Consider the following 15,162-nt stretch of genomic DNA (forward strand, 5'->3'; position numbering starts at 1 on the left):
GAATTCATACCTCATTACACACCAGAGAATTCATACTGTTGAGAAGCCCTACAAATATAAAGAATGTAGCAAAGCTTTTAATCAAAACTCAAACTTGATTGCATACCAGAGAATTCATACTGGAGAGAAACCATACAAATGTAAAGAATGTGACAAAACAATCAAAATGCAGTCTATAAAAATATAATAATAATAATTAAAAAGAGAACATGGCAAAGCTTTTAACCAGATCACAAATTTTGCTTGACACCAGAGAGTTCATACTGGAAAGAAGCCCTACAAATGTAAAGAATATGGTAAAGCCTTCAAATGTTGCTCAAGCATTAATAGACACCAGAGATATCATAACAGTGAGAAACCCTACAACTGCAAAGAATGTGGCAAAGCTTTCCAGTCAAAGCTCAAATCCCATCACACGCCAGAGAATTCATACTGGAGAAAAACCTTATAAATGTGAATATTGTGACAAAGCTTTTGGAAGTTACTCAGCCCTTACCCAACACCATAAGATTCATACTAGATGGAGACCCTAGAAAAGTACAAAGTGTGGTAAATTCTGTAACACTTTTTCACACCCTATTCAACACCCTAGACTTCATACTGGAGATATACTAGAAAATTCAGACTAGAAAAAAACCTTAAAAATCCAATGTATTAAAGCTTTTATTCAAATTTTAAACTTTAATCATCAGAAAATTCATGCAATATTAAAATCTAATAAATGTAAAGATGTACAAAATACTTTTGTCCAAGATGTATACCATGGAGAAGAGAAAAAGATTTAGAATAGAGTAAAACCTTTAGGAATGTAAAAAAGAAATTGCCTCTAGAATTCTAAAAGAAAGAAATACACGGACACCTACTTTATCAAGTATATCCTCCCCAGCTTTAAGAATCAATGAACAGCCAGTGTGGTGGTACATTCCTGTAATGCCAGTGGCTGGCAAGGTTTGAGACAGGAGGATGGAAAATTCGCAGCCAGCCTCAACAACTTAGGCCCTAAGCAACTTAGTGAGACCCTGTCTCTAAACAAAATATAAGAAAAGGAATGGGGATGTGGCTCAGTGGTTAAGTGCTCGTGGGTTCAATTCCTGGTACAAAAAAAAAAAAAAAAAAAAATCAGTGAACAGGTATGATACTTTTACAAACTTTCCAAAGATAGAAGCCAGGAATATCAAAGAGGATAAAACTAAAACAGGGTCCCACAAATCACGGAAATCTAAATAAATGCAAATAATAATTTTATTGACAAGAGAAGTGGGCTGAATGAAAAGAAATAAATACATACATAAATACATAAATAGCATTTCTAACATTTCAAGAGTGAATAATTATTTGTACTAAAACACTATGCAACTCTGACAATGGCAAAGATTTAATTAGTAGAAATAACAATTATGGTATGTTCTTAAGTAGGATTTAAATAAGTCTTCAATTAATTATACACACTAAAATTCATTTCTGGAAATCTTAATTTTGTTTGGAAAGCTATCAAACAATCCTTCCAAATGGCCCAGCATTTTGCAGATTTGTACATATAATGAAGTTGCTCTAAAACACAATTTGTAACATTATTATTTTCAAAGGTTACATTGTTTAGTGGAAAAGGGGAAACCACTATGAGCACTGGTCAAAAGAAAAAAATCTAGTCCACATGCCAGGAAGTTCCAGGTCTTTGTGTTTCTTAGATATGCACAGAGTAAAAAATTCATTAGGAAAATAAAGATAAAAGCAAAACAAAATATATTGGAATTCTTAAGTGCCACAGACTTGTTTCCCAAGATCCATTAACAAACTTACATAAAGTATGAAACAGGAAAAAAAACAAAGTTTCATGGGCATTTTCAACTATGGCTCAAATTCTCCTTAAAAAAACCAACAATAAACCAATAAACAGAACTATGTGACAGTAACAGGAAAATGTAAACAACAAAATAAGGAGAATATGAAATAGTAATATACTGTTTCAGAGCCTGCACCATCCTGCAGAGCCAAAAAAGTCAGCAAAGCACTCAGAAAAAATGACCAATTCTGAAATGGGTTAACAAAGACAGAGATGGATGTCCCTGGATTCTCAGCCACTAGCTGCTGCAGTTTTTTGGCCAGTGGTCATCAGGCCAGTTGAACTGCAGAGAGGGAGTATAGATGGTGCTATCCAACCACTGAAGCTTCCCCATCAGTTGTTTGGCTTTCTTGACCTGCTCTTCTATAGCTGTGTGCAAGTGCTCTGCTGTATCTGAGCACACAGAACTTCTGGGCATGGAGCATGCCTTTCTCCTCCAACAGTTGTTCCAGCATGATGAAGGAATGAAATGATAGGGATATATCTTGTTGACAGGCAGTGTTGCAAATCATCATGAGTCCCAGCAAAAGTGACCTGCCTAGTCTTCTTGAGCCAAAGTGTTGTCAGGAGTCTACTATAGACCCAGAGCATCATGCTCCACAGGTGATAGGGGCTAATGGCCTTACGCCAGAAAAGGAGTTTAATGATGATGGCTTTGTAGACCCGGTTAAGCTTGCAAGAAACTGCTAGAGATGCACTTCCCAATTGCACCTTGCTTCTGGCAAAGTGTAACTGCCATTCATTTTTGTTCTTATCCTTGTAGGAGTAAGCAGGCACCAAGTAAAACCCACTGATGACCTCATCCTCTTCAGTCTTCCTATCCAGAAGTGTTCTCCATAAGCCAACTTTGGGCCACTTCAGGCCAACCTTTGAAAGATATCACAGGGACAGAAATGTTCAATACACAACTGCTCCCTATATCCAGAATGATGGCAATGATGGTCCCATTCTTTTCTACCTTTGGCATCCCTTGCTGGAGTTTCTTCTGTATCTCTGATGGAGTCATAGAACCAGTCAGCCACTTTGATGAAGGGGAGAAGTAGTATTTGATGGCACCATTGATGTGATCTTTGATGGTTCAACAATCTCCTATTGCTGATTGTTCCTGTCATCAGAAAGCCAAAGGCTCAGAAAGGAATAGCACAATGCTGAGGAGCACAGGCTGATAATAGTCATGCAGCTTTAGTACTGGTACCAGAAGATTGAAGTTCATATCATAGTCACTGCCCCAGACAGATGTCCAAGTCATCTAAGTTCAGGTCCACTATGCCTTCCAGACTCCTCTAGAGAACAACAGAAGTTTAACTTCTGGAAGTTTTTGGTCTAGTTTTTGCACCAGGGTGGAAAAGATGAAATCATTGGCTATGTGAATCTCTAGTACTATCTAGTCATTGTACTCCCACTGGTCATGCTTTGTAAATTCTTGAATAGATTCGTTCAATTCCCCTGCTGGAGCTCTCGACCTGAAATCTGCTCCAGGAAGACAGGCTTGTTACAGATGAGAGAAGCTGCCTTGCAGTGGGTGCTGCCATCTTCATATAGATTTGTTCATTGTTTTTTTTCTATGTACTCACTGTGGATTGTTCCTTTGTTACGCTTTCATCTTATTGCTTAAGCTACTTGCATCTTGTAAATTTTTTATTTCAGATTATACTTTTCTGCACTAAAATTTTCATTCCGTTCTCTTTAATACCGTTTATTTCTTTCCCAATTATATTCATATTTTCCTTCAAATTCTTGAGCACTCTAATACATTTCTTTCAATGTCTTTGTCAGTTAATTCTATGATCTTTATTATTTTGGGTTTGTTTTTCTTGTAACTGATTTTTGTCTTGGTTATAGGTGATTTTTTTAAAAATTTCTTCATATGTTTAAAAAATTTTTATTTGATTTGTATATTGTAAATGTTACATTGTCGAGTATCTGAATTTTGTTGAGTATCTAACTTTGGAAAGATAGGCTGTTAGTTGATTAATGGATCCTTACAGTAGGGTTTGTTTTAGCATTCATATGATATGTTGTATTGGTCAGCTTTTTGTTACCATAACAAAATGCCTGGGATAAGTACTTTATAAAAAAGGTTTATTTTGGCTCACAGATTTGGAGATTTCAGTTCACAAATAACTGACCTGTTTCTTTGGGACTATGGCAAGCCAGCATATCATCTAGGGGTGTGTGGTAGAGCAAAAACACTTACCTCATGCCCAGGAAGCAAACAGAGAGGAAGAAGGGACTAATGTACCATAATCGCCTTTGGGGACATGTCTCCAGTGATCTAAGGACCTCCTATATAAGGCTTCACCTCTGAAAGATTTCATTACCTCTCAATAGGGCAGCCAACCATGGGAATCAGTCCTTTAATACCTGGGCCTTTGGGGGACATTGAAGATACAAATTATAGTACATGTAGATTAATCTATAGAAATAGTTGACTCCTAAGTACTTATTTGTAGCATTATGGGAATTTCTGATGAATAAGCTGAAAGTATGTTATCTCTACTCTAGGGATTTCTCAGTTGGCTTCTTAATTTGTTCTTTCCACCTTTTTCTCTGGCATTGTGGAGATTAACCATACACGTGCAATTTAGCACTTAGCGTTAGACTCAAGGCATTGCTCTTTAGATTTATGGAGCTCTTGCTCTTTGTAGCCCCCATTTTTTACAGATAGGCTCTCAAGTTCTATGTGCATTAGTTTTGGTGAGATCTGATCAATCTCAGCAATTGTTAAGATCTCTTGAGTTTCTCTTTTGTATGCCTCATTCTGGAAATAATGTACAGGTAGAAGTACAGAGTACTATACTTTTTTGTGTTTTTCCTTATTTCAGTAACTATAATCTTGCTGAATTTTCCATCTGTGAAAACCATTTTTTTTTTTTTTTTTTTTTTTGCAGTGCTAGGGATTGTACCCAGGGTCTTTCACATGCTGGTAAAGTGCTCTACCACTAAACTATATCCTCAGCTCCTTCTGAAAACATTTTTCAGAAAAATGTCTTATGCAGGATAACTATACCAGTACCAATTATTCCATTATGCCTGAAGAAAAGTTCCCTCATGACATTTATCCTAAATTTTAATTTTATATTTATTTTTACCCTCTAAGATTTACAAAAGACTATTTTTATTCATTATTTATTTTGTTTAACTACATTTACCTTTTCCATATATTTTTCTTTAATTGACATTTGCAGGTAATGTGTTTTCTCAGTTTTTAATTTCTTAGAAAATGTCTTTATATCACATTCATTCTTAAACAATTTGACTGTATAAAATTATAGATTGATAAATATTTTCTTCCCTCACTTTGGAAAGCATATCCCAGTGTCTTCTGGCTTTCATAATTTCTGTTACATAGTCTGCTGTCATTTTAATTGTCATTTTCAAGGTTCTCTATTCTTTTTGTTTATCTTCATTTATGATTTTTCTTTTTTGGTATTTCAGAAATTTTATTATGTTCCTACACATTTTTATTTACTTTTCTTGGAATTTGCAGTGCTTCCTAAGTCTGCAGGTTGATGTATTTCAGTTGTTTTAGAAAATTCCTGTGTCCTTATCTCTTCATTTAATTTTTCTGCCCATTCTTTCTCTTTTCTTCCACAGGAAGTCCAATTATCTGTGTTTGAGAATTTTTCCCTGTATGCTCTGTGTTTGATATGATTTCTTTCTGTTTATCTTTTATGCCTCTTTATATTTCAAATTGTTTTCTTGCTCTTTTCAGTTCATTCATTCTTCCTTGAGTTTTATCTTTTCATTTTCTACACCCATCCACATAATTTCAGTTATGTTTTTCAGTTCTAGAACTTCTATCTAGTTCTTTCTTTTAGTTTCCACTTCTTTCCCAACATTTGTAGTCTTTTATTTCTTTGAACTTATTATCCATGGTTATTTAAATTCTCTCTAATATCTTTATTATTTTACTTCCCTGTGTTCCTTTTTCTTAGTTATTGACCATGTTCTTTTTTCATAGAGTAAGTTCTTTTTAATTGTTACCAAACATTATTTGTCGTAGTTGTTTTTTTAGTGTAGTGATTCCTTTGAGAGGTTTCATTATGTCTGTGGATCTCTTCTCACAATAGTAGCTTTATATGCCAAACAACTTTGATTCTGAAAGATGATTATTTTGGAGTATACATACCATATTGTTTAGAAAGAAAAAGTTAGCGAATATCTCATATGCTTTTTTATTAGTGCGTAAGTTCCAGGCAAGTAGAACAGGCAAAGTTCATTTTGTATATATCAGTGTAAAGGCATTTGGTTTATACCCATAATTCTTAAATAATTGGATATATTTATCTTGGTTACCATTTAGGAACCAAAACTTTATAACTCGTTATGCCTCAGAAGTGTCTCTAAATAGAAATACTGTGATTATGTGTAATTTACAAGTGAGATCAATACCTCCCATAATTTTCAAGTACTGATCTGCACAGACATTTACTTATAGATATTTTCTATAGCTTCATATTGGTGACTCTATCATAGGGTCTACTATCACGTTTTTTTTGACTAATTTTCAAAGTTGAAGAAAATGTTAAAGAAATGCTCAATTTCAGTTAAATCTTAATGAACATAAAGATGTCATATTTCTCCTTCATTCAAGTTCACAGATGTTCTTCTTTCTTTCAGAGACCTTATATGATTCTGTGCCCCCCCTTGTTAAGAACCCTTGATCTACAAAAAAGAAAGAAGAAAACAATCTTAATTACATAAGAATTGTTTAACTATAGGAAATTAAGTACTTAGGTTGAAGAATTAAATGTGTAATGTGACTTTTTAAAGTAACAATAGTTGTTTCAAGTCATTGGCATTTAGCATACTAATTTCTGATTACAGTTTTGGAAAGACATTGTTGATGATAATGAAGTACGGGATCTCATATCTGATAGAAACAAGTCTCATGGTAAGTCAGTAAAAGTAAAATTAAGTGATTTCAAAAATGCAACAATGGTAAATAAAATACTAATTTAAGTGAAATTTATATTTTCTCTCATAGAAGGTACATCAGGAGAATGGATTTGGGAATCTTTATTTCATCCACCTCGAAAGTTGGGCATTAATGATATTGAAGGACAGCGGGTACTTCAGATTGCAGTGATTTTGAGAAATCTTTCCTTTGAGGAGGGCAATGTTAAGCTCTTGGCAGCTAATCGTACCTGTCTTCGTTTCCTATTACTTTCTGCACATAGTCATTTTATTTCTTTAAGGCAATTAGGCCTTGATACATTAGGAAATATTGCAGCTGAGGTAAGCATGTTACAGTACCTTAAAATTGCTTTTGGAGTTAGCAAATTTAAAATTTCAGGATGTGGCATTTTTTTACAGTTGTCCATATTTACAGGGTATTTAGTAACTGGTTACACCTATTTGTTGCTAAAAGTGGTGGTGCAGAAATATCAAATATTTGTGGAAAAAAAATTTTTGAAAAAAATACTTGAAATGATGCTTCAAATTGAGCCTTGACTAGTCTTATAATAAGTATGTTTTGAAGTAATAATAGTGTTGTTTTGTTCACTTTTATTAAATTTGAAATACAGAATTCTAGAAGAAGCATTCCTCATCAGTACTCGTTTCTTTTTCCTAGCTTTTGTTGGACCCTGTTGATTTCAAAACTACTCATCTAATGTTTCATACCGTTACAAAATGCTTAATGTCGAGGGATAGATTTTTAAAGATGAGGGGTGAGTACTTGGTTAAGTTTTTTCATTGTGTAAAGTGAATAAACTTTTATCATTTGTTAAAATATATATGTATGTGATGCATATTTTTCAGGCATGGAAATTTTGGGAAATCTTTGCAAAGCAGAAGATAATGGTGTTTTAATTTGTGAATATGTGGATCAAGATTCATATAGAGAGATCATTTGTCATCTCACTTTACCTGATGTGCTGCTCGTAATCTCAACACTTGAGGTGCTATACATGCTCACTGAAATGGGAGATGTTGCTTGCACAAAAATTGCAAAAGTAGAAAAGAGCATAGGTAAGACTGAACCAAAAATTTTGTAAATTATTTTCTTTATTGAGAAGAAATATGTAATGTACTATATAAAAACTATTCAATATTTGCAATTTTCTGCTTAATTTTGAGGAACATTACCTTTTCAAAAACACTTATTGTTTGTATTACACTTTCTGCCTCTTTTAGACAAGAAAGATACATCTAAAATGTAGAGAAGAGGATTATGTGGTTCAGTAATAACTATTCTTTCTATCTGTTGTGTTTTAAATTTTAAAATGACAAAACTCCTATGTCTGACTTTTTGGGAGTAGGTCTTCATGTTTCAAATGGTCAGCTTCTACTGTTGAACACCTAAAGCTCAGTAAAATAAACTTCCATTTCTAGAATTTGCTGGTAGTGATGCTGTCCTTAGAAATTAGAGAACTCACCTACTTAAAGGTCATCAGTTATAAACATACTAAAGCATGCCATATTAATATTTAACTCAAGGATTAAAATGATATCTTCCTTGAGAATAAATACTAAAAGTTAATAAAGATTTAGCTTGAACAGTTAATATTGAGAAATTAAGTTGTCATTTTCCATATCAACAATTCCTAAATCCAGCTACCCATCAGAATCACTGGGAAGCTTTTGAAAGATACCTATTCCCCACTTTAGAGCTACTGAACAAATTTAGATTGAGGATAAACCTTTTTTTGTTTTGTTTTGTTTTTAAGATCCACAGGTAATTCTGATGTACTATTACTGGCATTTGAGAAGCAGTATTCTGTATATATATTCTTCAGAGGTGACATTATTTTGTAATACTGTGGACTGATAACTATTGGTTTTTTTAATTTATTTTAGACATGTTAGTTTGTCTGGTTTCTATGGATATTCAGATGTTTGGCCCTGATGCACTAGCAGCAGTAAAACTCGTCGAACATCCAAGTTCCAGTCATCAAGTTTTATCAGAAATTAGGCCACAAGCTATAGAGCAAGTCCAAACCCAGACCCATGTAGCATCTTCCCCAGGTTAGTGTTTTTATATATTCTTTTTTCAGTGTACATATGGTTGTGTAAGATTTAATGCTGAGAATCAGTTTAAATTCTCAGTGTGAAGAACTGATATTTTACAGTAGAATAGCTAAAGGAAAATTTGGATATGTAATTTCTTAGATATTTTACATTCCAGGGGTATCAAAATCTAAAGAGTAAAGAATAGTAGAGAAATCAACTTGAGAAGGATTTAGAAACTTGTGAGGGTTTAGATATTCACAACTGCACAAGCAGGAAGTGTCCTGTTGGACTTATTTGTGATTTTCATCCTGGGAAACTGACATATAAGGAATATGTTAATTATATATGTTACCTTATAATTCTCTCAGGTAATGATCAGGATACTCAAGTATAATATCCCTGAATCTTGACTCCAGTACCACAGAATCAACTGGGAACAGACACATACACACACACATACATAAGTATGTATATCTATCTACACATGTGTAGAGTCCTGTGGCTCAATTCTGTTTAACTCAAGTAGCTCTAATTGTAGTACAGACCTGTCTAACAACCAGCCTTTTCATCAGTCCTTGAACTTCTTTCTCCTGGCACATTCTGAGTCATCATTTTTATGTTTTAGCACTTAGCCTTCTTTTTGTAGTCTTTCTCCGTCTTCTTTTGTCCTAACAAAAGCAATTCATCTTTTACTTCACCTGCCCTTCCAGTTTCTGCCCTTTCACTTGCTAATATCACAGACACTTCTTGTGTTTTTTCATTTTTTAATAGAAGATGCTTATTTTCTCATTTGATCTCACCTTCCACTTTGCAGTTCATTAATATGGAGACTGTGTAGAATGAACTTCTTCAACTTTGTGCTCCTTCAGTACAAACTTACTAGCATCTGAACTTACTCTCCTTCAACTTCCCTGTGTCTCAGAAAAGAGATGTTCTTTTGAATCCGTGCTCTAAGTTCCAGTCTCTTTCATCTTTATTCTTTTATTTCAACCTCTTTCTTCATCCTTGCAGCTAGACGTGCTGACAGGTTCTTTCTCATTCTCCTTCCCTATCCCCAAACAAAAATTTTCATTATCCTTAATCTTTATCACATCAGCCTATTCACCAAATCTTGTGTTTTTCCTGAATATCCTCATTTCTTCAATTATCAGTGCTAATGACTCTGTTGAGAGGCCTAGCTCTCCAGCTATCTATTCTCACATTCAGTCATGGTCCCAATCCCTCCCCTATTCTAATTCACAGTATTAAAATTTTATACTCTATGCAAAGTACATAAGTCATCATATTTCCTTGATTTCCATTACCACCTTGTAAGTATCTGGTAACATTGCATCATATGCATTTAACTTACATGAACAGAACTGAATAAAATAAAAGGGAAAAAAATAGGTAATTTTGACTGTCAGTATACTCAGTGAATTTTTACCCACAGGAAAAAGATGTTTATCAGCCAACACATAATTGGGGAATATTAGAGTATTAATGGTTTCTGAGCCTTGACAAAGAAACGAAATGGATCATGTCGTCAGTTAAGTGGGTGGTAGGGATGTGTTTTCATCCTCAAAGAAACTGAGGATTAAATTAATTGAGGACCATAGAGAAACAGTGTGTAACAAAGAAAGGAACTAATAAATTGTAAGTGAATTCATTGAACTGTAATGAGCCATTTGAGTAATATTCAAATGTGATTTTGATGTTGGTTACTATTTTTGACTTTTGATTGAGCTCTGACCTTAGTAGTTCTTTTGATCTGAACAGAAGAACCCATCCCTGAAACAAAGATCTGATTCTCATTTGGCAAATGCGTAATTGAGTGTTTGTGGCTTATTCATTTATATAGTAATTAATTGATAGAGATGGAAATAGGCTTCTAGGAATACAAGTTAATTTTCAAGCTAGAGAGCACTGTATTACTTATCCGTACTATAAATGATATCTTTTAAATTATTTGATTAGTTACCCTTTGTTTGACTTTTTTCCTTTTTTTTAATGCTGCCCTGTTACAGAGTAGTCATCTTCAAACTTTTTTCTTTTTGTCATCACTATGAAAGCTTTCTATTGTAAAAAACCCATTTTAGGTTGATATTTAAGTTTTATCATAATTAAAATAGATACAAAGAAAATATTTTCTTGAAATATATCAAACTTTTTTTTTTCTTTTGCTGTGCTGATGGTTGAACCCAGGACCTCCTGCATGCTAGGCAAGGGCTCTACCACCGAGTTACACAGTCAACTCATAAAAACACCCTTTATATCCATTGGAATCTGGATACCATCATGTATTTTAAAAATACACATAGGCTAAGGATGCTAGGGGTATAGGTCAGTGGTAGAGAATGTATTTAGCATGTGTGAGTCCCTGGATTTAATCCCTAATACCACCCCCTAAAATACAAATACACACACACACACACACACACACACACACACACACACGTGTGCACTTTTAACATTAGAAATTTTACAGTACCCGTTTTCATTTTGCATTCTAATATCGCTACAGCATTTTATCCTAATGAAATACATTTAAGCCTGACAGTCTTTTATTGTCTGATCAATACTTTTCACCTATAACCTAGATATTTTAAAGTTCTTTTAATTAATTCCTTGTTATTCTACAAAACTCTAATTACTTAAAATTTATCATTACAGGTTTCAGTAACAATACATTACATAATAATAAATACAAGTTTTCATAAAGAATTACTAATCAAAATTGTGAGAGTATTTGTTGCCCCTCTCTAGATATATTTTAAGTTTCCTAGAAAATATATCAAAAAGATATTAAGAAAATGTGACTGTATATTATACTTGCTATTCTTTTACTTAGAGGCATCTTATATGAGTTAATGTATTCACAATGTTTTAGCATAGTGGTTCTCAAACTTGAGTGTGCATCAGAATCACCTGTTGATGGGGTTACTTAAAGCACAGATTTCTGCATTCCATACCCTGAATTTCCCAATCAGGAAACCTGAGAATTTTTATTTCTGATATATTCCCATATACTATGGTCTGGGAATTATACTTTGTGGATTATTGGGTAAGGAAAATTGATATTTATTTCAAGACCAATAAATACAGTGTTTTGACATTTATAAAATGCTTTGTATCATGTGCTTTAAATACATTTTTGTAAAAATCTTGGCACTGCAGATTTACCTCATTCAGTATATGAAAAATGTCTACCTCGTATCTTATTTAATAAAGCTGATTTGTTTCCTTGTCTGAACTTTATCTTTTCATTCTGGGGTTGAACTCAGGTCCTCACACTTGCTAAATATGTATTCTACACTGAGCTACATCCCTAGCTCAATAAAAAAAGTTCTCTTGCTTAATTAGACTTGCTTTCTGTAACTTAGGGAAAGTCCAACTTTTCTTAAAATTAATTTTTAGTTGTAGATGGACACAATACCTTTATTTTATTTATTTATGTGGTGCTGAGGCTCGAACCCAGTGCCCCATAGTCCAGCTTTTTCAATTAGGAAAAGTATGTTAATATATGCTCTTATGACTTCTTCCTTTTTCCTTCAGAATTCTGAGAGTTAAACTTGCCATGAATTTGTCATTTGAATGAAATAAGATACCTACCTTCAATATTTCTTTTAAATATTTTCTGTTTTGCTTACACAATTGCCTCAGAAGTAATGCATTCTTTGACAGCAGTTAGGGGATACAGGAAGCAAACACATTAAAGTAATTTGTTATCACTTTGCGTGAATTCACAATACACTAAAGGACTAGAATTAACCTATTTCTAATTTTCACAATGCCCTGATTTGCCTTTTAACTGTAATATGTAAAACACTGGGATTGACAGGAAGCCCTATCATAATACCTTGGTAAAACAAGACTTTGTGGACCCTAATGTTTAGGAAAGTTGAGTATCTGGAAATTGATTCCTTTCAAGGTATAAGTGCTTTTGTATCATTTGGTGTGTCATGGTAGGTATCCTAAGAGCAGTGTGCTTCTCTGTAGATTCTTTAGAGTAATTGTACATTTCCAGTTTCTATTTTTAATTGTGATCACATTGTTTTTTATGCATTGTAAATAAGGCTTCCCATAGTTTTAGCATTATTTCTGGTGTTTCATGAACTCGTTAATTGATTCAGACAATTTAAGTCTGAATACAGTATACATTCATTCATGGTGCAAGTGATGAAGAAAAGGGAAGAAGATTTTATTTGAGCCCTAGAAGAATATTTTCTGTAATAGTGTTTTCAAGATAAATGACAAAGAAGTGATACGCAGGGATTTCCAACAACAGGATTTTGATTGTTTTACCATATTCTGTTAGGAAGCATATCACACTATGGTCCCTGGAATGTGGCAACCTGGATTTAAATCCATCACTTGTAAAAGAAGGCTTTCTAGTTAACCCAGTTCTCTCCATTGTGTGATCCTGTGTGAACTTAATCTCTGAGATTTAGTTTTCTGTTTTGTAAAATAGGGATAATTAAACTTAGACTTACAAAGAAAATTAAATAATGTAAATGAAACTGGCTTAATACAGAGGAAATATGTGTTAAGTGACTGCTTTTAGTTATTATATCAAAGAAAGCCTGGGGTTCTTTTCAAATGTGGTTGCTTCAAATCATTCAGCTTCTACTGTACCTTAGAGCTTTTCTAGTTCTAGTAACATGAGAAATGTGTTTGTTCTAAATGTTCTGAGAAATTTTGCTAAAATGTCATCTGAAAAAAAGGGAGGATATACTCTATATGTTTAAAACTTTCAAAATCATGCCAATTCAATGATGATATTGAATAACTTAATTTTTTTATTTATATATCTTCTTTGTTGTAAAACATCTTCTATTTCTCTCATTTTCATTTGATTCTTTGTGTAATATAATAGAAAACATTCATTTTTCTACAGATCTTTTCAATTATTATTATTGGAAAATAAGTTTCAACTTCATTCGTATTCATTCATTAGCCTTGAAATTATTTTAAAATATGACCTATGTGAAATATTAGAAATTATGAGTCTTATGATTAAAGATCAGTATTTTTACACAACCAGGTTGCCTCTTCCAAAAGTATACTTCAAAATTATTATTACAACAGATTCAAAATTATTAAAACAGATCTCTCCCTTTTTTTCTCCTTTCCTGAAGAATAATTTATGGAAATTCTAGAATGTGGGACTCTTAAGTTAGTTTAGCTTTTGTTCATCTTACCACAGAAATTTTATAGAGTTAATACTGACCTTTGAAATTAAGAAGTGAAATTACAGTTTCTATTGCATTATGCTTCTGTAACTAAGCTGAGAAATGCTTATTATGTGTGTGGTCTAATTAAACCACTTGAGTTCTGGTTTCTTTAGCTATACCTACCTCACAGAAGAACTAGGTAAGATAATATATGTAAAATGTTTAGTCAGTAATTGAGCCCATGGGAAAACAGATTTGAAGTTATTAACTAAATCACCCATATATTATTATTTGAATGATTATAAAGCTAAACAAAATATGAACCATCTAAGATGGTACCTGGTATAATATATGCTCCATTATATATTAGTTTCTCAAATTTGTATGTTTTCATGTCTTTTTAAAGATAATCACATAGTTCCAATAATTAAATTTTTAAAAATTTTTAGAAATTATGTAGCTAATATATATTTTTTTCTTTAGCTTCTAGAGCAGTTGTAGCACAGCATGTTGCTCCACCTCCAGGAATAGTAGAAATAGATAGTGAGAAGTTTGCTTGTCAGTGGTAAGTGGTTTATTTTTATTAAGATTTTGTCATTGGGAAGAAATGTATTTACCAGTCATCCAAAATGTTTTAGAGTGTATGTGTGAGAGAGACAGACACAGAGACAGAGAATATATATATATGTGTTTGCATGTGTGTGTGTATATATATAAATATATATATAATATATATATAATATATATATGTGTGTGTATATATATAGGTAGGTAGATAAATAGATATGTAGATAGATTTGTGTTAGAGTAGAATATCATTTGTATAAAAAAAGGACAAAATCACTTTGCCTATATTTTGGAATAATTTGAAAAAAATCAGAATTTTCAGAATTAAAATAGTCTGGAATTTCATTAAATTACACCAGTTAATTCCTTTTTGGAGTAATGTTTGAGTTAAAAAGTTGTATATCCCTTTTATAGAGGATAGTATTTGATGATTAAATGGATTACAAAGTTTGTTCTTCTGAAATTAATGTTTTCTTAAAAGTGAACTGAACTGACTTTAAGAAAATAAAACATGGTTTTGTTGTTAAATGTCCCTTCTCTTCCATCTATACCAAATCTTCTTAGTTATTGATAGTTAATTTTTCCTTTTTGTTGAGTAATGAGGAGAAATTAATCAAATGATAGAATAGCCAGTGTAGCTAC

At 32.8% G+C, this 15,162-nt stretch overlaps 1 protein-coding gene across 1 annotated transcript in view; it reads left to right on the forward strand.

Annotated features, from left to right (window-relative positions):
- ARID2 (AT-rich interaction domain 2) overlaps positions 1-15,162 on the forward strand; it is a 169,693-nt gene that overhangs the window by 105,029 nt on the left and 49,502 nt on the right. Inside the window, exons 7-12 of the mRNA XM_079139495.1 lie at positions 6,674-6,740; positions 6,834-7,084; positions 7,422-7,518; positions 7,610-7,819; positions 8,648-8,815; positions 14,437-14,518. Of these exons, the coding sequence (XP_078995621.1) occupies positions 6,674-6,740; positions 6,834-7,084; positions 7,422-7,518; positions 7,610-7,819; positions 8,648-8,815; positions 14,437-14,518 (875 nt within the window). The remainder of the gene's footprint in view (positions 1-6,673; positions 6,741-6,833; positions 7,085-7,421; positions 7,519-7,609; positions 7,820-8,647; positions 8,816-14,436; positions 14,519-15,162) is intronic.

The sequence above is a fragment of the Sciurus vulgaris genome (genome assembly GCF_902686455.1).
Source record: "Sciurus vulgaris genome assembly, chromosome: 5".
Taxonomy (NCBI): Eukaryota; Metazoa; Chordata; class Mammalia; order Rodentia; family Sciuridae; genus Sciurus; species Sciurus vulgaris.